This window comes from Nyctibius grandis, chromosome 7 (assembly GCF_013368605.1).
Source record: "Nyctibius grandis isolate bNycGra1 chromosome 7, bNycGra1.pri, whole genome shotgun sequence".
NCBI classification, from domain to species: domain Eukaryota; kingdom Metazoa; phylum Chordata; class Aves; order Nyctibiiformes; family Nyctibiidae; genus Nyctibius; species Nyctibius grandis.
In genome coordinates, this window is record NC_090664.1 from 2,304,110 (window position 1) to 2,327,293 (window position 23,184).

The following is a 23,184-nucleotide window of genomic DNA, read 5'->3' on the forward strand; positions in this document are numbered from 1 at the left end:
TTGTACCATTATTTCACAGAAAGTGATAATCTAAAACCCTTGTTGGTGGCTTTTAAGAGCTTAAAATAAATAAAATATTTCACCATAAAAGAAATACAGGATCATTTTCAGTGACCATCACATTCAGTGGTCTGTTTTGGCAGTTAGATAACTGATTCATTTTCCTGGCCATTAAGGGTCTTATCTGCACATCTTTGTTCAAGTTTTCCACGTATTTCCTGCAACCTTTCCCCAGATGAATTGTCTCTAAACACAGGTTTTGGAATATTCTAATTTTACAACCTAAGCAGTCATCTGCCATTAATTTATGTGAGGCTTCATCTGTCAGGAGGGGTTTGTTACCTTTAAATTCTAACATCCAGCTCTGACTGTTTGTCCCTTGAATATTAACTGTGTGAGTTATGAAAGCATTTAAAAATAAACTTCCATAAAATTATTGTGTGGCTGAATAATTGCTCAGTTATTTACATGGTAGAGCAGTTTTGGTTTTATTTCCTTTAAGGGATTCTCCTCCCGTCCCGTTTTTAGGGAATTAACGATCCAGGTGGGATAAAGCTAGAGGTTGCTATAGTATCTGCTTGGAACTAGTTATTCCCAGACACACAAAAATAACTGGGGAACCATCACAGGGATGTTACATAGCAGCAAGGGAAAAGACATTTCTTTATTTCACTCATAAATCTTTGTCAGATTTGTCCACAGCATTGATTTACTTAAAGAAAATAAAACTTTTTGGAAAAAGCTACGTTTTTCTTCATCTTTTCCTCCTCTTTTTTTTTTTTCCATTTTTTTCTTTCATAATGTTGTCTTCTAATGGTGAGGGGCTACTTTACATGGTGTGTCTCTCTCTTTCTTTGTTTAAAGTACATAGAAATAATACCCTACACTACTTTAGCCAAAGAGCCAACACGCTCGCATTTTTAAGGACACAACATTACACTTCCATTTGAAACACTGGTCAATAATACATCTTTCACCCATCAGTCACCATGTGAACATTACTTTGGCCAGTATGTTTCCAGCAAAGCTGAAATGAATAAAATGTATTTGACCCATTTAATCCCATCCTTAGACTAGGCACATAGGTTTCTTCTGAGCCAATTAAATAACAAGCTTATGCGTTGAAGTATTACAATGTCATTAAAACTGTCAACACTGTGAGATGGGTAGTTGCAAATGTTCAGGATCACAAAATCACACGCAATAAGGTTTGCTTGACAACTTACCACAGCAGTTAACGATCATACACTTCCATTTTCTAGAAAAATTGTCTTCCTTGCTGAAATCCTTGACATTAAACATTATCTAAAGTGTTTTACACTGAAATTCATGAGAAATGCCTTCTGACAATACAGAGGTTGTCACTGAAATCTAGAAAGCTTTACCAACTGACACAGCAACGATGACGCAGGAATAACCTTTTGTTTATGATGCATCACATTTCCCCAGTGATCAGGAGTACCCTTATTCAGTCCTGCACCCCTTATTCAATACAGCAATCTCAAACACTTCTGGAAGTTGACAGTTGTAGCACCTAAACACTTATCCCTAGCAATGTACTGCATGGGTCTATTCTCACGAGGGCAAATATTCTTGATGCTTGAGTTGCTGAAACACTTACTACAGGAATAATCTTGCATTACTCTACATTTTTGTATGGTTTCAGGTCTTCGTTTCAGTTTCTGAATTCAGAAAACAAATTATATTTTCAGGGACAGTTTAAGGTTATTAATTAGCTTTACTGTTTCTGGTTTTCCAATCGCTACATTATCAAAACAGCTCTAATTTCAAAAGATAAAATTCTGCAGGAATACAACATCTGTTTGTAACTCAAGGCAACAGAATGAATCGGCAAATTGGATGATACAAGGGGTCATCTTTTCGAAAGAAATAGCATGTAGCAGTGACAACTTTAATGGCTTGTTTTTTGAAAAAAATATTGCTGGACTCTGACTTCAACTACTAGGGACATGGGAAACACAGCTGAACCCCACTCCAAACAGCAAAGCATTAAATCAGATTTAATTAGTTACCTATGCATACTGTTCAAATGCACTACAATAAATTTGTGTGATTATCATAAAAGTCAGTCATTCCTAACAGTCTACAGTTATTTTAAGAGCAGTGAGGAGGCTGGGGTCTCTTTAAGTACCAATATGTACTAAATGAAAGCCTGTACTGGTTCTCACCAGCAGCCACTTTATCACACATGCTCACATTCAGAGAAGGTAGCTTCTTCGAAAACACCATTGATACATTAGATGCATTTTTATTTCCACTGCTTCAGCTGATACTGCAGGCCTGCAGGAAAAGATCATCTTTAATAACAGAACTGAAACATACACAAGCTACTAAGAAACTGTCCTTTGAAAAAGTCACTTTTGCAATCAACTCAATTTCAACTAGAATGCCTGTGTCCACAAAGCAAACCTTTTTCTAAACAAACTTCAATGTTGCAGAAGAATTAATGATGGGAAAATTCAGTTCTGTGTGCATTAAGCTTCAACAAAGCTAGCTCTGCTTGTCATGATTGCTCTAACATCATAGCAGACGTGATTAATGCAGTACAGGGACAAAAAATGGTGTTAGAATGAATCTCAGCTCCAGTTTTGCAAAGAATTGTGTTGGTTTTAATGGGATTACATACAGCAGCAAAGAAAAACACATATGTAAGTATTCAAAGGACTGCAGCATTAGAATGGGTCCTTCTAAGTATAAATGAAGGTGCACACAATACTTAATGACATTGCAAACCTTTTAAAACAAGCATTTCCCAAATAGATAAATTGTCAGCATAAAAAAAAACCAACTCAAAATACTTGGCCATGCAATTGTTTCCCAATTTATTGGAAAGAAGATTGAAATATAGCATCCACCTTATAGTTTTTCCTTTATCCAGGGTGGGGAACAACCACTTTTCTGCTGAAGTCTATAATGTTTTTTAACTTAGAAAATGACACCTTCAGCCCAGTTGCAAACAAACCATATTGTAGAACAAACAGTGCCAATACACACTGTCAGCCCAGTTAAAGTGCCCATATTCCTTTCAGAAGCAAGGATGTCAACAGTAAAGAACTGTACAGGTGGGGTCAGAGAGGACAGGAAAATGCATGCCCAGCAACATAAAAAGCATTTTCCATACATTGCTTAAATTAAGAGAAATCTAGGCGACAGATGAAATGATAGAAGGAAGATTTCAGACTGATACTTACTTGTCTTTGGGAAGATCAGTTTATAATCACAGCAAATTGTACAAGATTTAACAAGGCGAAGTGTCAGGTCCTGCACTTGGGTCACAACAACCCCATGCAATGCTACAGGGCTTGGGGAAGAGTGTCTGGAAAGCTGCCCAGCGGAAAAGGACCTGGGGGTGGTGGTCAACAGACAGCTGAATATGAGCCAGGAGTGTGGCCAAGAAGGCCAACAGCATCCTGGCTTGTATCATAAACAGTGCGGCCAGCAGGACTAAGGAAGTGTTGTCCCCCTGTACTCAGCACTGGTGAGGCTGCACCTTGAACACTGTGTTCAGTTTTGGGCCCCTCACTACAAGACAGACATTGAGGTGCTGGAGTGAGTCCAAAGAAGGGCAACGAAGGTGGTGAAGGGTCTGGAGAACAGAGCTGAGGGAACTGGCGTTGTTTAGACTGGAAAAAAAGGAGAGGGGAGACCTTATCGCTGTCTACAACTGCCTGAAAGGAGGTTGTAGTGGGGTGGGTGTTGGTCTCTTCTCCCAACTAACAAGTGATAGGACTAGAGGAAAGGGCCTCAAGTTGTGCCAGGGGAGGTTTAGATCGGGTATTAGTAAAAAAATTATTCACTGAAAGGGTTATCAGGCATTGGAACAGGCTGCCCAGGGAAGTGGTGGAGTCACCAGCCCTGGAGGTATTTGAAAGACGAGTAGATGTGGCACTTAGGGACATGGTTTAGTGGTGGACTTGGCAGTGTTAGGTTGGACTCGATGACCTTAAAGGTCTTTTCTAACCTAAATTATTCTATGATTCTAAATTTACTATATTCTCAAGCAGACTAAATACCGCCTCAAATCTGGATACTTGCAGAAAAGCAAACAGCCAACTCCAGACATTTCACTTTCACAACACGACCATAACTCAAAAAGCCCAAGCTCAGAGGATAACATCCCACTATCCCTCTCTCACCCGACAGCCAACAATTGCAGTAACAGAGATACGGGAAATCCACCTATGATGCCAGTCAGAAGAAAGACAGGAGATTTAACGTCTTTTCAGTTCAGGTATTCCACAGAGCAGCTAAAGAAAGAGAGATTCCTGAACAAAAGTTAAGAGTCTCAGAGGAAACAGAGTCTCTGCTGTACTGCCAAGTTTCAATCACAAGTCTCTGGGGCACACATTTTTAAATATTAGGTGACTAAAGATACAAGGACAAAATTCCCATTGTTCATTTTAAGGCAGTTATGCACTATGCAATGTGAAATGCTAGTATATTTTGCACCTTTTCAGATGCCTAAATGCTTTCAAAAATTTCTGCTCATTTCCTGCACTGGCACCACTCCTATTTCCCAATTCTAAGGCTAGTATTTCCTGAAGAAAAACATATTAATATGTGAAGATTTCATCACCTTTCAGTAATGGGAGTCATCTGAGAGGAGAAGAGAGGTAGATGACAGTAGGCAGATGATAGGTGATAGAAAATAGATAGGTGAGGTCTAGGATCAATGAAATGTGATGGCATAGATAAAAGTGAAGAAGCTGACCTTGGCAGACAAATAGAGGGGGACATCCAGGGACCACTTTATCTTTAAACAGTGGAAAATGTACCACTGGAGGGAGTTATTACTTAGTTTGTCAGTCACAGGCAGTCACTAAAAGCCTGGACTTAATGTTCAGAAACTGCTCACACAGTCAAGGAAAGTTTATGATGCACAAAGCTAGTAACACTGGCTTTCAAGGATGCTCAAAATGCTTCATAGGACTCTTTGTCTGATGTCAGAGTAGCACATCCTTACGCAGACCCCAACTACCCTGCAGTGACCACTTTTGTCACTACTGTAGTTGAAAGCCTTGACTGTGGTTTTAAATGCTGACCCAGTAATTAAAAAAAAAAAAAGCAACTCTGACTATGAGGCATGTGTGTCACTAGGAAATGAAATGTTGATGACCCAGTTCTATATGTTTGGATCTTGGTGCCTCAAAAGTCTGAGAAGTCTTACAGTTAGGGCACGAAAATATGAGAGTGTGCTTAAAAACTGCCATCAACTAGAGAATAGCCAAGTCTATGGTTGAAGATGACAGAGAGTCAGGGTCTCTGGTTTCTAGAGAGAAAAATTTTTTAATAGTCATTACCAGATAGCAATGAAATAACCCTGGAATAAATAGAACTCGGTCAGGATCTCTGGTTGTGAGATAGGAATCGACCAACACCTTTAAGAAGCATGAAAGGATTCTTACTCAGCTGATTTACAAAAACTTGCAGGAAGAAAAAAAGGTTCTTCCCTTCCGCTGCCTTAGACCTAGCAAATCCTCTGTAAGTGGATCTTTTTTGTTGAGGTCTGCAATATGAATTCATACTTTGCACTTAGCATTTGGTTTTTTTTTTCTTTTTCTTGGTGGTACTTCCTGACTTTCTTCATTGTTAGTATCTAAAAAGCTAGGGACACCATAACTTCTTTTACTTTCAGTGGAGTATAAGGCCACGTGAGAGTCTAAATCACAAAGATTTAATGAAGGGCAAGGATGGATATTTCTACTTCCTAATAAATCAGCAAGAACTTGCTCTCTGTGAGACTTTAATCCTCCCCAGCTTTGAGTTTCCTCGGACTTCCTACAGACAAAGGAACCAATCAAGAAATAAAAGCATAAGGGGAAGATGACTCCAGAACCCAAGGAGACAGTAATCATTAGAAAAATCTCAAGAAAGGAAGTAAGAACAGCAAAAATCCTCACCCCTACAGTGTGAATCAGGTTCATGTATCAGAAACTATCTTATAGAGTGTAAAGACCAGGTGTGTGTTGGAACGTCACACAGTGCGAAGAGAAAAGCTTAAGAAAAGGCAGTAGGAGATGAGGGGACACTGGAGATCTTTGAGACCAATAAGGGATTTTCACGCTTTTTTTTGACTCAGTTCTCTCTAATCTTATTAGCTTTCAACATCAGCAAGCAATGCTTGAGGCTGAGCTCACCAAAATCATGTGTGTTCTCATTGCTTCAAGCAACTTACACCAGAATGACTGGAGACCTGGACTCCTGAGAGCGGCACAGAGGCAGAGCAACAACACTGGAAGCAATGGGAGAAAAGAAGGAATATCTAGGTAGAAAAGAGAAAGAAAGAGGCAAAAACCCTGAGAAGCACCTGGAAGCTTTTTCAGCCTCCAGCCTGAAGAAGGAGGGCCTAATTCCACATGACTATTAGCAACACCAACAAAGCAGTCCCTCAGCGCTGCCACAGCAGTGTCTGTACTTACAGATGCAATGCAGTGACAGCACACAGCGCAGTCCATGTTTAGTCTGTCTGGGACCCAAAGAACTTGAGAGAAAAACAAAATCTTTAAAAAAAAATAATTACTTTTATATTCATCACAAGCAAATTCCCTATCTTCTGCACTATGAATACAGCTGTAGACAGGTTCTTAAAGGTGAAAAAGGCAACTCACAACGCAATCTCCAAACTGTCTCATTCATTGCTGATAAAATATTCTTTTTCTCACTTCAAACTGTATTCCTAAATGACTATATTAAAAATAAGATAATTACAAAATATAATATTGCAAGTCAGAAGCTATTTTTCCACAGTTTCCTATCCAAAATAGCTCAAATTAACAGAGAAGTTATTACTAGTACTCAAAGACCATGTAACGCATTTAGAGTATGAGGTTACACATAGCCTTAACTCAGGAAAGCACTTAAATCCATTCTTGTTTTCAAGAAAAGGGAAAGTCTTCCTGACTCAGGGCCTTTAAAGCAGAGGTATGACATATCACATAGATACTACTCAGGCATACAGTAAAGATTCGACTGGTTTGTTTCACAAATGCTTGAACTCCACAGCAAGTCTCATCCCAATATGTATTAAAAATAAGCCAGTTCAATTGAAAGTGCAGTTCTCCTTTAAGAGCCAAGTTGTCTCTACTTTCATACATCATTCTTGCAGCAAAATGGTCACAAGCTGAAACAGAAACATGATGACAGTACCCCACACTTTTTGGTAATTCAGAAAGTTCACACGAAATATTAGCACTCACCAAAAATAATATTCTGGTTCACATGGTTATGAAAATGTTCTGCTGATTCTGAAATGCTTCTGGCATTTCTCTTTATGAAATACATAGGCAGAGCAGCAGCTCTGCAATTGTAAAATACCCTCATTCATTTCTAGAAGCTACGAATTCCACTGATATTTTAACGTCAGTATTATTTGCTAGCACATGGAACTTGTGGACAGAGCATTATAAACCAGAGAGCTCAAGTGCTTTTTGAATTTGATTAGTTAACCAAAAATTCTGAGATTCAAAAGCTGTTCTAGGTACGGCCCATCTCAGGACTGTATATTTCCCCCCCCCAGGACTTCTTTAAAACTGCATCCAATCAAATTATAAAAACATATGCAATGAAGCATCTGACACTTCCCCTGGGAGCAGCCAGCAAGTTGTTGTTTTTTCCCAAGTTGAATTTTAATGTGATTTCATCCCATTGCCCATTCTCACGGAAGAAAGGAGAAAGAGTCTCCAGGGAAGGCAAAAAGGAAAACAACCAAACAATTTCTAAATTACACTGAAAAAGTGTATAAAAAGCAATTCAGCTGTGAAGTGCATTGAGGAAAGGGGAACTATGAAGGTAAGGGTTAACTTCAGTCACAAAAGCAGCTTCCTAGCTTTCTCTTCTCCAGCACAGAAGAGTCACAGATGCACGTGGATGGCTCCTACGGAAAGAATCAGTATGAAAAAATGCTTGGGTTATCATTCCATAAATACACTTTCAGGAAAATAACTGAAGTTCCCGTAGAATTGCTTAACTTCCTACTTCCCAGAGTAGGAAGAAAAGCACTTTGAAAGTTATTATTACAGTCTTCAAAAGGTATCAGCCATGATATCTCCCACTACTTCTCATAAAGAAATGAAACTACCATACTACACAGCACTACCATAGTTTAACAGAAACATTGTACTATCTATTGCCCTGAGAACATCCAATGAAAGATGTTGCCAAGGGAGGTATCATAAAATATCTGATTAAGTCTATAAGGATTTTTCTTCCCTCACAACTTAATAAATAGCACCTTGCTGCTTATTTAACATATCCTACAGCTAAAGAATATATTTGCTTTTTTTTTTTATTCCTCCACCTTCTCCATTGCTAGCAAGAATTGGTGAAAAGACAGTTTTAGAGAATTAGTGCAGGATGTGTACACAGACAGCTATTTTGAAAACATTATAAACACAAAACATGATAAACACAAAACTCCTGGAAGGTATCATACAAAAAGAGACAAGAGAAAGCATTTCAGCCATCACTAGTGTCAGCCACAGAAGCAAACATTTGTCGTCTAAAAGATATACATTTTGTAATGTAAAAGCCCAAATCAGTATTTAAAGAAAAATAACAGATACCCTCCAGGAAATATCTAGTCCCCACTGCTGTCAACAGAGAGACTCCTAAGTAACATCAGAGAGAAGTGGATGCAAATTTGATCTCTGTCCTTCTTCACAATCTCAGAATCAAAAGACTCAATTAATGTAGAAAAGAAAACATATAATTTGTTATCCACAAAAAGAAACTACATGAGCTTGAAGAGATTTCATGTGTTCTCATCTGCAACTTCCTTCCGGCGCTGGGCCCGGAAATGACGCTCGATATTTATTGTGACTTCCCTCTGCAGATTTCTGCTGTTAGTTTTTCCAGCTGTTCTGATCCAAGGGTGCTGAAGTACTTGTCGTGCTGTGTAGCGCTTCTGAGGGTCCACTATCAACAGCCTGGTTATGAGGTCTTTCGCTGCTGTTAGGAAAGAAAGAAAAGGAGAGAAGGGAAAGAACAGTGATGTGATGATCCTAACAGCTGTACCTACACAAAATGGTCTTGTTTTTTCTTACTAGTTTTACCATAATGACTTTTGTGACTATCCCTGGGAGATATTCTAATAACTGGATTTAGAACTAGTGACAGGAGGTGTTAGATCCCCAACATATCTTTTACTGATACCATTCTCCCCTTCAGAAAGAGAGGAGAAAGCAAAGGGAATTTAGTCTTGAAAGCATGCTGACAGCATCAGGCTAGGTGTTCAGATTCACAGGAATTAGCACTGGGTGTCTCACCCCTCAAGGAGCATAAAAGTCATAGAATGCTGTTGAGCATGTTCTTTAGAAGACTGTATAGGGAGAGAGGGGGTTAGGGTTTCTAATTCTGAAGAGTGCATAAAAGACACTGTACTAGTCTGCAACAAGGGAAAAAACTACTCCATGCAGACCCCACTGATCTCAACAGAAAATCCACACTGCATTCTGCAGAGCAAGGATTTCATCCTCAGCCTTTGAGATTTTTGTGTGCATCTTTACAATCTAACATAACCCTGGGGATTATTTTGGTACCTTTTTCTACAGACAATTCATATAAGCAAGGTGAGGAAAATCCTTGCTCTTGCCTCAGAAAGGGAGCAAGCCACTAAATCCATCAGACCTAATATTTAGATTCACAGCCATGGATACTACCAGAGGACCAAATTCACATTTAAAACAAACACAGAATCACACAAAAGAGACCTGTAAGACATCCCCAAGTTCACTGAGCTCACTGTCCTGAACAAAAGGGAATTCCTCCCACTCCAGGGAAGAAGTCTGTCACTTCTCAGATGTGCAATATGTGCTGAAGCTTACCTGCAGAAATATTGTCCCAGTATGGGGAAAGGAACTCATAGTGACCCAGCTGTATGATCTGAAACAGCTCTTCTTGATCACGTTCCTGACTGCGAAAAGGGGGAAAACCGCAGAGCAGAATGTAAAGGATCACACCAGCTGCCCACATATCTACTTCGAGCCCATAGCCTAAGCAAGAAAAGACAAACCAAAAGTCCTGGTTTAGAAAGAAAACTCACAACTGGTAGGGAACTGTTTCTTTTTGATTCTATTTTCCAAGAAACACAGAAGCTCTGCTCAGTTTCTCAAAAAGATGAGGTCAGCAGAAGAATAAGTGGCTGGTACACCATGCTTACAAGCCGAGCTGCTCTGCCTGTTAACAATTACAGCTCTCACAGAGTGCCTCTTTTCTTCAACATGTTTCACAAACACTGTCTCACAAGGCCAGTGTCAACTGGAGACTAATTGAGAAAACAGCATATATTTCTAAAATAATCCTCCTCAGATTCCCCTCAAAAAAGCACTAAGAGAGTGCCAAGTTTCCACTGAAACTGGATATAACTGGAGATGTGCAACCCAGCTCCACAGAACAAAAAACAGAAATAGCTTTGCTTGAGCCATCAACAAAACCGACTCCTTTTCAGGTATGAATCTTCTTGGATATGAAATCTCCAAAATCTCTTCTGATGCAAAACACGTTTTGGCTTGTTACACACGTTTAACACACATGTTCACAATGTTTTTGCATCATTAGGGCCCTCAGAAAGTTTCTTGGGTTACAGTCATGAAATGGGGCTGACTACCCTCAGGCTGCAACATGAACTTCTGCTCGTTTCCCCACTTCAGCAATTACCTTCTATGATATTTTATGGCTTGTCTGCTTGGAAATCAGTGTTATATTATCATAGACATTAATAATGCAAACGTGACTGATGTCATGCTTGTGTTTGTCAAAAGCTACAAGGTTTCCTTTCACAGATTACACTGCTAGCCAACCTCCTACCCTCCAAAGACATATCAGTAGGTTGAAACATTCTGGAATATTTCCATGTTTAGAAAGTTCAGAGTAATTGTATGATTTACGATCGATTATAAATATATACACTCACCCTTCTCAGCAAGTATTTCAGGGGCAACATACGTTGGTGTTCCACACACAGTAAATATGGGTTTTGTAACCTGCTTTGCAAGGCCAAAATCTGCTAGTTTCAGTGTAGTAGATTTATCTGCATTATGCTGAACCTATACTCAACGAAAAATACATATATTTAGTCCAGATGCATTTTTAGACAGCAAAAGATAAAAGAAATAGTTAATAATAAGCAGGAAAACGTTCTAATAATAGTGACTTCAAGTAAAGCAACATGAAATGGAAACATTTTGAGAAACTGTGTTCAGAAAGTGTTCTTTCCCCCATATACTAAGAGGGTGGCTATATCTAAGAGGACAAGTAATAACAGAAAAAGAAAACTTTGCTCCACAAACTCTGGCACACTGTAATTTTCAAGAAACTAAAAGGAAGAAGACAAAAAATAACCAAGAATCAATTAAATGTTATTATTTCCTCTCGGGAAAGTAAACTCTTCTTTTCCCCTGGGAAAGCAAAGAAGAATGCTGTGGGTGTCTTTATGCTTAAATGCGATATTCCCAGGCAATCTACTGACTTTACAGTGTCACTGGAAAAACCTATCTCCATCATACTAGTATAACAAAAAAAAAAAACAACCCCCAAACAAACAAAAGCTTTACTTTCTTTGCAAGTTACTCTGCTACTCTACCTTCTGCCCTGAAAATAAATGAGTCACAGTCATCACATAGTGAGAGCTGGAGAAATTGATCCATGCAGAATGTCCTCCTAAATGGGTCTTTTCAGCAGTTCCCATCTCCTACAACCACCTGGAAAATAACCAAAACTCTTCTTCCCATTCTAATTTTGTATGCATGGGTGTCTAGCGTTAATTTGTAATGCAGTTAATGAAACACTATTTTAAGAAACAAAATATGTCAATGACATAGACAGTGGGATCAAGTGCACCCTCAGCAAGTTTGTAGATGACACCAAGCTGAATGGTGCAGTTGACAGGCCTGAGGGACGGGATGCCATCCAAAGGGACCTGGACAAGCTCAAGAAGTGGGCCTGTGTGAACCTCATGAAGTTCAACAAGGCCAAGTGCATGGTCCTGCACCTGGGTCAGGGCAAGCCCCAGTATCAATACAGGCTGGGGGATGAAGGGATTGAGAGCAGCCCTGTGGAGAAGGACTTGGGTGTACTGGTGGATGAAAAGCTGGACTTGAGCTGGCAATGTGCACTCGCACCTCAGAAAGCCAACCGTATCCTGGGCTGCATGAAAAGAAGTATGGCCAGCAGGTCAAGAGAGGTGATTCTGCTCCTCTACTCCATGGTGGTGACACCTCACCTGAAGGACTGCGTCCAGCTCTGGAGTCCTCAGCACAGGAAAGACTTGGACCTGTTGCAGCGGGTCCAGAGGAGGGCCACAAAATTATCAGAGGGATGGAACATCTCTCCTATAAGGAAAGGCTGAGAGAGTTAGGGTTGTTCAGCCTGGAGAAGAGAAGGCTCCAAGGACACCTTATTGCAGCCTTTCAATACTTACAGGGGGCTTATAAGAAAGATGCAGACAGGCTTTTTAGTAGGGTCTATAGCGATAGGACAAGGGGCCATGGTTTTAAACTAAAGGAGGGTAGATTCAGACTAGATATAAGGAAGAAATTTTTTACAATGAGGGTGGTGAAACACTGGAACAGGTTGCCCAGAGAGGGGGTAGATGCCCCATCCCTGGAAACAGTCAAGGTCAGGTTCGATGGGGCTCTGAGCAACCCCATCTAAAGATGTCACTGCTCATTGCTGGGGGGTTGGACTAGATGACCTTTAAAGGTCCCTTCCAACCCAAATTGTTCTATGATTCTACATTCAAAGGCCAAGTCATGAAGAATGAAGCAGTATAATTAAACACATCAGTATTCTTAATATTGGTGACTGATATTCAAATATTCTTTAAGAGGTAAAAAAATGTAATGAATTTGCTTTAAATGAAAAATTATGTCTCTTGGAACTATGGGGAAAAGATCAGCAGCTAAAATGTCTACAAGAAAGCCCAGGAAATCTGGACTCCGGTTTTGAAGGGACAAACAGGAGTATAGTGCGACAGGTATACTCCATGCTTTACCACTTCAGACTTTGCCATCAGACAGTGCTTGAGAAAGTCAAAAATTCAAGATGGTCTCTATTACAGGACAACTAAGGGCAGAGACGGGACAAAATTTGCTCTCCTACATTACAGCTGACCAATCCCCATTTATCATCTTTATAGAAACTGTAAGCACTCATCCAATTTTGATAAAACAAAAAGTTTTGGGGTTTCTTTTTTTTTTTTAAGAAAAAATATTATATTACAAAATAATACATTACAGCCTACTAATCCCTTTTTATCTTCTTTATAGAAAATACAAACACTCTTCTCGCTTTGATTAAGCAAAACATTTAGGCTTTTTTTCTGTTTTTCTAAGAAAACTGAAAATAAAATTTACTACAACCATGCAGTCAAAACTTCTGCAGGAGAAAGCTAAAATGCTATAGCCATTTTCTCTATTACATTAGTCAACTTCACGATGATTTTTTGCCATGGTGCACTGTGGACACCACAGCTGACAAAAATGAAAAATAAATTACAAAGGTAACAGTTACTTTCTAGAGCAGCATCTATCCACAGGATTTCTATTCTAGCAGTAGGGGTAATAGCGCTGGAATGCTATAAAAACTCACAATTGAAATGCTCGATTTTATATGTACGAAGAAAATATGAGTATGAATATATTTTTTCTGTTGTATAAATAAAGCTCTTAAAATCATACATGAAAATTATGTCACATGGAATTTCAACTAATACCCTGTATGCTGCTGTACTAAGACAAATAATACTGAAATGTTTATTAAGATTTTTAGAAACCAGCAGGGGGGTGGGGAGGGTGGAGAACACACTGGTCTTAATCCCAGTCCCCAAATCAGCAGGAAATGTCTTGCTTTGTAAAATACGCTGTTGTACTTTCTTTTATCAGGATGCCAGACTCATCTCTCATCACAGCACAAGGTGGCAACACTGCACCATCTGTTCTTCCAGGACAAAACCACTGAGCCTTCATTTTACTTAACAACCAAACAGGTAGGAACAGCATGCACCACGGGTATATTTTCACAGCTTTCTGACAATCATTTCAAAGACAGCATGTAACCTGTCAGCACGCCTGAAAACCTCAGCCCTGAACTCCTCAGCATCTTCACTACCACTACGCTCAGAACAACTCAAAGTCAGCTCAGGCAGAGTGAGCGTTGCCTTCATCCCCAACTTTGTACTCTCCAGTCTACCTTTCCAGCACCTGGCATCACCTTGAGCATACAAATATCCTTCACTGTAGAAGCAAAAGCTTCTCAGGTTGCTTTTATTCCTTCCTGCAGCCAGACTACTTACTCATAGCAGTATCAGAGAAACGTACAACCTGCTCAAGAGAAATCTAGCCTCTGACATCTACAGTATGTGCTCTGTGAAATGGTGAGAACAAAGCAAAAATGGTAACATTAAATGGACATACTAGCCTTACTGTGACACCTAAAAGACAGTTATTATTGCTCCTGCATTCAAGACTACAAAGAATTGTCCCAAAAGTCCATTTAAAAGTGTTGCCTTGTTTTACCTGCCTATAGAGTTAATTACACTTTCTACAGACAGCCAGTTTAGGCCATACAACTACTTACGTCCTTCAGCTGCAAGGGAAGCCACTATCTGGTAGTCTTGGACTAAAGGCAGTCAGAACTGCTCACTACTCTCCCAAATGCAGATGCTGTAGCAGGATATCAGAATAGTCTGAGGATTTCTAGCTATCCCAGCCATACATCCAGAAGATTATAATACACTAATACAAAGCCAAGTTCATCTTCAAAGAAGGGATAAATCGATCTTTTCCTTTTCTCCTGTCTGTTGATGACTCCCAGTTCTTCGTGCTCTTGTTTGTTTTCATACCTACCTTATGAAATCCACCAGGGCGTTTAAGATGATTTATAGCATTAATATTTCTCTGTATGCACATATATGTGGTAGCACAGATTTTTCTTATATACATTATGAAAGCAAGCTAGCCCATGGGATGTTTTGTATATTAGAAATATGTAGAGCTAAAGAAAAAGCACTGCTCACACGTTTGAGTTTCAGACATTCCCTGCTGCTAGCTAGAAGAATCTCTATGAAAAATCTTACAGAAAATTCCCTATGTAGGTTTATCAGACTGAAAGCTCCTGGCAGGTAACTGGTTCAACAGGATTTGAACTCAAACACACTCGGAAACCTCTGACAGTGCTTTGTGTATTTGTAAATAGTGTCACAAAAGCAAAGTTAAAGGACAGAAAGGCTACACTTGAAGTTCTCATACCTATAAGAAAATTTGAGAAAGAGAAAAAGAAGGGGGGTGAAAAAGCTCAAATGCATTAAAAGCTGCAACACTTACATTATTTATGGAGCTGAATGTTAAACAATTACCACATTAGTACGTTTGGGACATGTACAAGGAGATGGGTATATAATCACAAATACAACCTTCCCCCTTCCTCCTAAAAGGGGACAAGGAGGTGACTTTGTGTCTTTTACAGCTATAACCTGGAAAAACACCACTACGCTTTGAAATTAATTTCTCACTCAGAAGTCACGAAATGCCAGCACCTGTAGAATTAAACAGTCCCTTAGCTAAAAACCTTGCCAACAAATTTTGCTCCTCCAGGTAGCATTAAAGAAGTGACAGGCATCTTTTGTGGGACCAAATACACCACATTGCTCCTCCTTGGTAGCAAAGGTTTTCTTGCTGAACACCTAGTCCTAAATGAGGTGATTCTGTTAGCAGATGGGAGGGAGTCGGAGCAGCTGTCTTCACACCAGCTGTCAAAGAGATTTTGGTTTTGTAGCGCAAGTCACTACCCTTCTGCCTCACAGCTACGCTGCAAGGAGTCTGATTGTTGTGGACAGACACAGCAGTGAAAGAGGCAGGGGGAAAACAAGAAAGGATGATGGTGGACTGTTAAAGAAGTTTATAACTACATGACAGTTCCATAAGAGGAACAGTAGTGCAGTGAACTAATAATTAATCCAGGTTTCCAACTCTCTCCTGTGTCAATAATTTTGCAACTCACTAGACATCAAAGTGTATTTCCACCTTTTCCTCTGTAGGGACAGAAATGGTTTCCCTTCTTTCCCCTGCTGCTTATTGTCATGAAACTTATGGAAATTTTTTTTCCCCAGTTTGCTGCTTTTCTGTCAGCTCTGATGGAAATTAGCCAGTAGGTTCAAAGGTCACTAGCAGCAGGGTTAGATTCTCACACAAAACAAGTTCACAGCAGCCAAACAGATTTCCTTAGTAAAACAGACTAAAGATCTTTTCCATTCCCCATTTGCTGGAAAGGGTTAGGAAGTATGGAAAAGCAGCTGACAAGAAAGGACAGGGCTCACCTGACCAAAGTAGGACAAACAAAGTAAACAGCCTAAAAGTACGTACTTATTTCTGTTCTCTGTGTACAAAGAAAGTCCAGGGAGACTAATTCAGACTTAAATATCTGCAGTGTAGGAATCTGAAGCAAGAGGTATCCCACCACCAAGGACATCCCTGCAGGATGCCAGCACTTCCAGCACTGTGCCTCCTCTCCAGCTCGTGACCCACCAACAGCAGATGAACCCATGAAATTTGCTTCAGTGCTGTTTGTTACTGTTCAGCACTGGCTGACGTTAAGATTAGTGGCAGCTCTCCTTCCTACTCTGCTGCTACTGCTCCAGTCACTCTGAGGAGTCAGAGGCAGCACATTAACAAGTCAGAAAAGCCAGAAACTTGCTCAGATCTCCTGTATTTGTAGGGATGCTTATTAGATAGCATGTGAGCTATCCAACACTATTAAGAGCTTATAAACTCATCTGGCTTGTTGAACAGACTAACTTTTCAAAAGGATGCTTTATGTAAATGATATTAATACAGGTGTTCATGGACAATTAGCAGCAAGGTGAAACTGGAACAGGTACAATTTTCTTTCCCACAGTGTTTGGGTAACACTGTTCTCATATGACAAAATACCTGCGGCTACGGGCCAGTGTGTGCTTGAAAAATATTTTCTAACTGTCAGAATGGGCAACACGATTATTTAAGTGCCACAAACCTTTGCCACTGCCCAGCAATCTCTGTTTTGTGGTGCTGTGAACTAAATGTGAAAACACCCAGAACGGATCTGTATCACACCTCTTTGCTTACCAGCATCACTGTGATGATTACATATTATAGAAGGAAATGAAGCATCTGGTCTCAGGTGTTTCACACGCACTAGCTTATTTTCAGCAAATAGGCAGGAGCGGAGCCTGGTTCATAATGGAAAATCAGCTTCTGGAAGAAAGCCCTGCAGTTCTAAATGAGGTTTTGTTCTAATGGCAAAACAAGGCGTGAAAGCAGGGCCCAGATGCACACTTCTTCCTGCAAACCAGCCACTTGCACTCATCATCTGTTATTTACACACAGACCACACGCCAAGGATTTTCATCAGACTAAGCAGGATGCATAGCAGGACCTAGTATAGATGCTATTGGTTAGTCAAAAGGTCCAGCCTTGTTCAACTTCTACATGTCATACAGGCTACACTGCGGCTTTTCTCTAGAAATTCACACTTACTTCTTCCCAGAAATAATTCCCTTAAAGAACTGAATTGCACATAGGACTAAATAATCTATTATCTTTTTTTCTGGCTAACTCTGACCTTCCACCAGCAGATCAAATCCTATTTTTAGACTGGCCAATATTCAGTATCTCTCAGGAAATTTGGAACCCTAGCACCAGAGTGTAGCACAATTAGCAAGGGAGAGTTGCTTACTGTTACTGTTCTACAATGGGTGTCTTGTCAAGCATCAATACTGCAAACATTTCTATGCATATTCACACATATGAGTAACTATTGACTTCAGTGCTGGATGCAAAGAATGCAGCCTGAGAAATGTGTTGGAAAAAAGAACTTTTCTCTTTGGCTTGAAGTTAGTATTTGAGTTGACTTTAGTGCTGTATCTCACCAAAACATTCACATTTACTGTCAGATTATTTCAATCAACTGCATGGTACTTCTGCTCCTAAGAAAATAAGTTGTCACAACACAGAAATCACTACAGTAGGGGACTAGCACAGCAGTCTGCAAGATGTGTGACTGCAGTGGACAAAAAGTCTATCCAATAAATAAGCTAAATTAGCAATTTTAAGAAATTTTGGTCTGCAAGGAAGATGCCTTATGATTCAGTGCATGCTTCATGCAAAAAAAAAATTCATCCTTGCATAGCTAAAAGTCAGATGCTATGTAACAGACGTGATTTCCAGAAAAATACAAATGCTCACTACCCCTGAAAGCTAAGTCATTTTTGTTTGAATTTCTATCTGCAAGCACTGCTATCCGCAACGCACAGCAGATCTACATGAAGTAAACTGTAATGGTAATTTCCCTTCAAAATTGTACTCATTTTTCCAAACATTCCTGCCACAGCACATTATCTCTGCACAGTATTTGCTTAAAAATATTCAAAGATCCGTAACTAAAAGGAAAATAAATTCAAAATAAATTCATTCACATATGCGATACGTTTGCCAATACCTACCAAAAGATTCTCTGGTTTGAGGTCCCTGTGGACAATGTTCTTGCTGTGAATATAAACCAGTGCTTCACACAGGTCAGTGATCATGACAGCAGCATCATGCTCCGTGAACTTCACACTTTCTATGATTGCATCAAACAAGTCCCCTCCTGGGACATACTCCAGGATTAGGTAGATCTCAGCTTCTGTCTCATACACTTCAATTAAGCTTACTATATTGGGATGAGAGAGACTTCTAATGATCAGAATTTCACTTTCCATCATATCCTCTTTCCCCTTCAGCTTGGATTTATCAACAATTTTCATGGCGTAGATCTGATTGGAGTCACAGTGGCGACATTCCTTCACCACTGCAAAGTTCCCATCCCCAATAGTTCTGCCAATCTCATAGTGTTTTTCCACATCAGTTCTGGTTTTAATGGCATGCCTCCGGCTTATGTTTTCCAGTCCCTGAGCCTTGTTTTCTTCTTTATTCACTCTGCGCTCCCCTGTTTTTTCTCGTCGCGTCATGTCACTCTCTCTACAGGTGATATTCCCCTCTCTTCTGGCACCCTCCTCTTTAGCCCTTTGTCCCTCTCTGCCCTCCCTATGTGTTTTTGATAATTTCTCAGCATCCCTCGGGCTGTCTTTTTTTAGCCAACCACTCTGGTTCATTATGCAGCTACTTCCATTCTCTTCCTTTGCTTCACGAGTCAGCTGCAGCCCTTCTACAGCATTCTTCTTGATTTTTACTACTTCCTTCACATGGTTTTCCTGTTTCTCCACATCCCTTTCCTTCTCAATGCTCCTTTTTTGCTTCTCCAGCCCTTCATTAACATTCCTATGTAGGGGCTTCCATATCCTCCTACAGCCATTATCTTTCCAACCAACTTCCTCACCTTCCTGACAAGTTTCTGAAGATTTTCGGCAATTCCCGATTTTTGCGTTTCTTTCTACGTGGTACCTCTGACACACGCCTGTGTTCAGGTCTCTGATCTCAAATGAGGCCGCAGCCCACCTTTCCCTTTGTAACTTTTGTCTGGCCTGTCTCTCCTGTTCACACTTGTCACACCTCACCACCTCCTCTGAACTCTCTTCTAATTCCTCCTCAGGACTCCTCTTCTCATGGCTAAGGTACCTCTCGCTTTCTCGGGTGTTTCTAGAAGGCTTCACTCCTTGTTCACCACCCCAGCCCTCTCTAGTCCACTTTTTTTTGGTTCTCATTTTTTCCTCTTGCTTTGTCTTGGCTTGACTTTTTCCTTCATGTCCAGCCACTCGTTTGGGAGACACGCCATCGCTGCAGTTCTTGGTAATTTCTGTCTCATCAAAGCCACTGTCCACTTTCGAAGCCATGTCATACAGCCTGCTCTTCAGTTTTTGGGACTGCTCCTCGTTCTGCTGAATGGCAGCACCGGCAGCGTAAGGATTTTCAGGATAAAGTTCTTGTAATACCACCTCCAGGTTCTTCAAAGTGAGGGGCTCCCTCCCCATAGCTATGAATGCATCACCTTCCCCGAAGAAGTCAGAAACGCTTCGTATTTCTCTGCCTCTCAGATTGTAAAGCTTTCTCACACGGTCATTCTTCCAGCGTGGAAATCCCAGAGCTTCTGAAATGTCAGCCATCAGCTGTTCAAAGGTCTGGACCGATCTCCTGTTGAGAAGCAAGGTTATCCTTCTGAGCGTGCGTCCACCGGGTTTCACCACTGTAATAATCCTTGGCTTCACAGGACTGTGCTCTGAATGTATCGTGTGAAAACCATTACGGGGATTAAAAAACGGGGACCTATGACTGCTTTCACTCAAACATGGTTTTCCATAGTTTCCACAACCAACAGGAGGGCACGTGCCCTGTAGTTTCCTCTCTTTTACTTTTGAGCTTCCGTTGTGTGACGAATGGTCAAACAAGCCTTGGCGTCCTGAAGCAAACAAAGAGCAGGTACATTATTCATTTTGCATCATCAGATCTTTCTGAGTAAGAGTTTTCTACATATCAGTGTATGTGACCTCAGAGAGTAAGGGTAGGTGCACTCAATGCTTATAAAGAACTTTTAACAGCCACTAAGGAGTAACTCCACATACACGCAACTACAAACATTTTCAAGTATGTGAAAAAATGTAAATGTACCTTGTGACAGAGAAATGCTATTAAAAAAATAATAATGATGGAAACAAATAGATCCTTCTCCTAAATTCTCCCATCTTCCAGAAATCCTCAAAAATGGGGTTACTTGTGTCAGGATTGCATCCAGATTGTTTAGCATCCTCCTATGAATCTACCTACCATGAACTCATTCAATTCCTTTCTGAACCCAGTTACAATTTTGGCCTCTGTAAACCCTGTGGCAACAAGTTCTGCAATTACATTGCATGAAGTAAAAGAAATTAATTACTTCTGGTTTAAAATTGCTACCAGATGGCTGTGTGTCTGCAACCTTATTTTCTTACAAATAATCATCTCTTCTTCACTTTCCCTGGACCATTCATTTAGTTTCTAGACTTCTATAACAAATTAAGTAAATGAGATTCTTATAAAAAGTATTACTTTTGCTATCATTTTACAGCAATTTTATATTACATTTAATAGTAACATACTTTAATTTTTTTCCTTAAAGAAAGGCCATCTTAGTTGTGTTTGATAATTGGAGTCCTAGTTTTCCAATATTTTGGTTTGACTTTTTTATTCTAAAAATTATGTAAAATCACACAAAGTCCTGAATATCCTCTAGGGACATTAACAATTTTCCCCTCAGATATTCATCTTAGAACACCACCCAAAGAAAACAGTGCCATTCTTTATGTGTAATTCTGAAAAGGAAGAACTGAAAACATAACACATGGTTAGGGACAAGCCGAGCTATAACATAATTCACTGTCTATAAACACAACAATAAGCTAAGAATAAAAATGTCCTCTTCAAGTACTCTGATTTCTTGTACTTATTAAAACTTGATTATAATGCAATTCTTTTCAGCCTCAAGAAATAAACTTTCAGAATGAGATGACAGAGGGCTTCCAACTCCGTTTAATACTTCTGCTGTTCAGTTGGGAACAAACATTCAATACGTGTGAACTAACAGGACCAAGCCAAAAGCAAGCAGCCAGAATGACTACTGAACCATTACAAGGACATTCCCATACACAAATGGCTTATCTCCCAGAAAATCCCACCCATTTTCATACAATACATAGTCACGGTGCAGTGGGCAAATCCCCAAAGGAAAATCTGCACGTATGAGCGTTCCTCTGGGTGCTAGGCTTAACACACACACGTTCAAGAGTTCTGGCATAGTTAAACCTACTACACGTTGGTTTTCAACTGCCAAAAAGCCACTTTCAGTATTTCAAGCTATGTGTTTTTATTTGTCCTTTTCATCAAGGCATAATAGAGTGAAGAGGAAATACGCCTCCGCGCCTAGAACAAGAAACAAAAGGGATAACTACAACAAGTGCTGCAGCATTCCCTCGCTCTGCCTCAAAAACACCGTATCCAAAAGGCCAGGGGTTGAGTGGGGAAAGCACGTGAGGAGACGCTGCTACAGACCTCCACTGCTGTTGGCTTTGTTCAACGTACGATGACGGACACTTCTTAGTTGTAATACTCTCACCAGATAAGTGCTGTGTGTCCCCCAGAATGTCCCTTAACTCTTGGCTTCCTTTTCATCCTCTGCCAAATGAGATAGATATTTATTCTCCAAATAAATATTACAAAGAAGCCCAGCTGCCAGCACGCTGACTGAAGATGTAAGCATTATATAAAAGCTACATGACTAAAGCTTGGTGGTTGTACAAGTTATTTCTGTCTTCATTCTGCTTTTTAAGGATGATCTCGTTATCAAAAGATGACTACATATGTGCTAGTGATTTTTCAGCAATCAGGTATTCCTCTCAGAATAAAGCCTACTGTGAATGGGGAAAAAAAAAAAAAGTCAGACGTAATAATAGTTCTCTGAAATCTAAATCAACTCCAGAACATGTTCGTTACCAGGAATTGCTGAAGCTCTGAATTTAATCAACGTTTCCAGATTCTTGCCTACCCACTGTCATCAAAGCATTATCTTGCTTTTGGGAACAGCACGTGACATTTTTACCACTTATAATCTTGGTACAACACAAAAACAATGCTGCACTAATAATGACTTTTCCCCCAGATTATGTTTCTCCCAGCTATGCTGCTATTATCACCCCTTTCTACAAACCATTCATTTTTAAGTGCCTGGCTGCACTGTTGACTGTTTCAATTACCCAAACATCAATTATGTTTCATTTCTTCACTAAATCAGCTAAGCTTTAAACAGAAACCAATTTTATTTTTTAATTCTATAACTAATGGACTAAGAGCAGTTTTATGTAATTATTAAGAACAATCCAGGAATGTGTTTTTGTGCTTTTAAAACTGGCTTGATTCCTAGCCAAAAACAGTTTGACAGCAACAACAAGTTAATATATAATCATTTTAGGAATAAGAATAATATTGCATATTTTTCTGAGATGAAAAAGGAAGTTACATGAATGCCTAAATCAATGCATAAAGGAACCTCCTAATGTTTTCTGAGAAAAGGGGAAGTGTAAAATTTTGTCAAAGCGTTAGGCACAATGACTATACACTACATAAAATAAAAAATTAATTTCAATTGCCTGTTACAACTATTTCAGTCATAATTTCTGTTATTTTCCAGTTATGCTATATTTATTTTAACCGACACACATGAAGCCAG

General features: G+C 39.8%; 1 protein-coding gene across 1 annotated transcript; it reads right to left on the reverse strand.

The window, feature by feature from the left end:
- Positions 1-2,253: 2,253 nt before the first annotated feature.
- DCLK3 (doublecortin like kinase 3) lies at positions 2,254-20,379 on the reverse strand. The gene is made up of 4 exons (XM_068404861.1): positions 18,494-20,379; positions 10,931-11,063; positions 9,843-10,010; positions 2,254-8,967 (listed from the first exon to the last, which is right to left on the reverse strand). Exons 1-4 carry the CDS (start codon positions 20,090-20,092, stop codon positions 8,771-8,773), a joined length of 2,097 nt encoding a protein of 698 aa, XP_068260962.1. The 5' UTR covers positions 20,093-20,379; the 3' UTR covers positions 2,254-8,770.
- Positions 20,380-23,184: the final 2,805 nt, after the last annotated feature.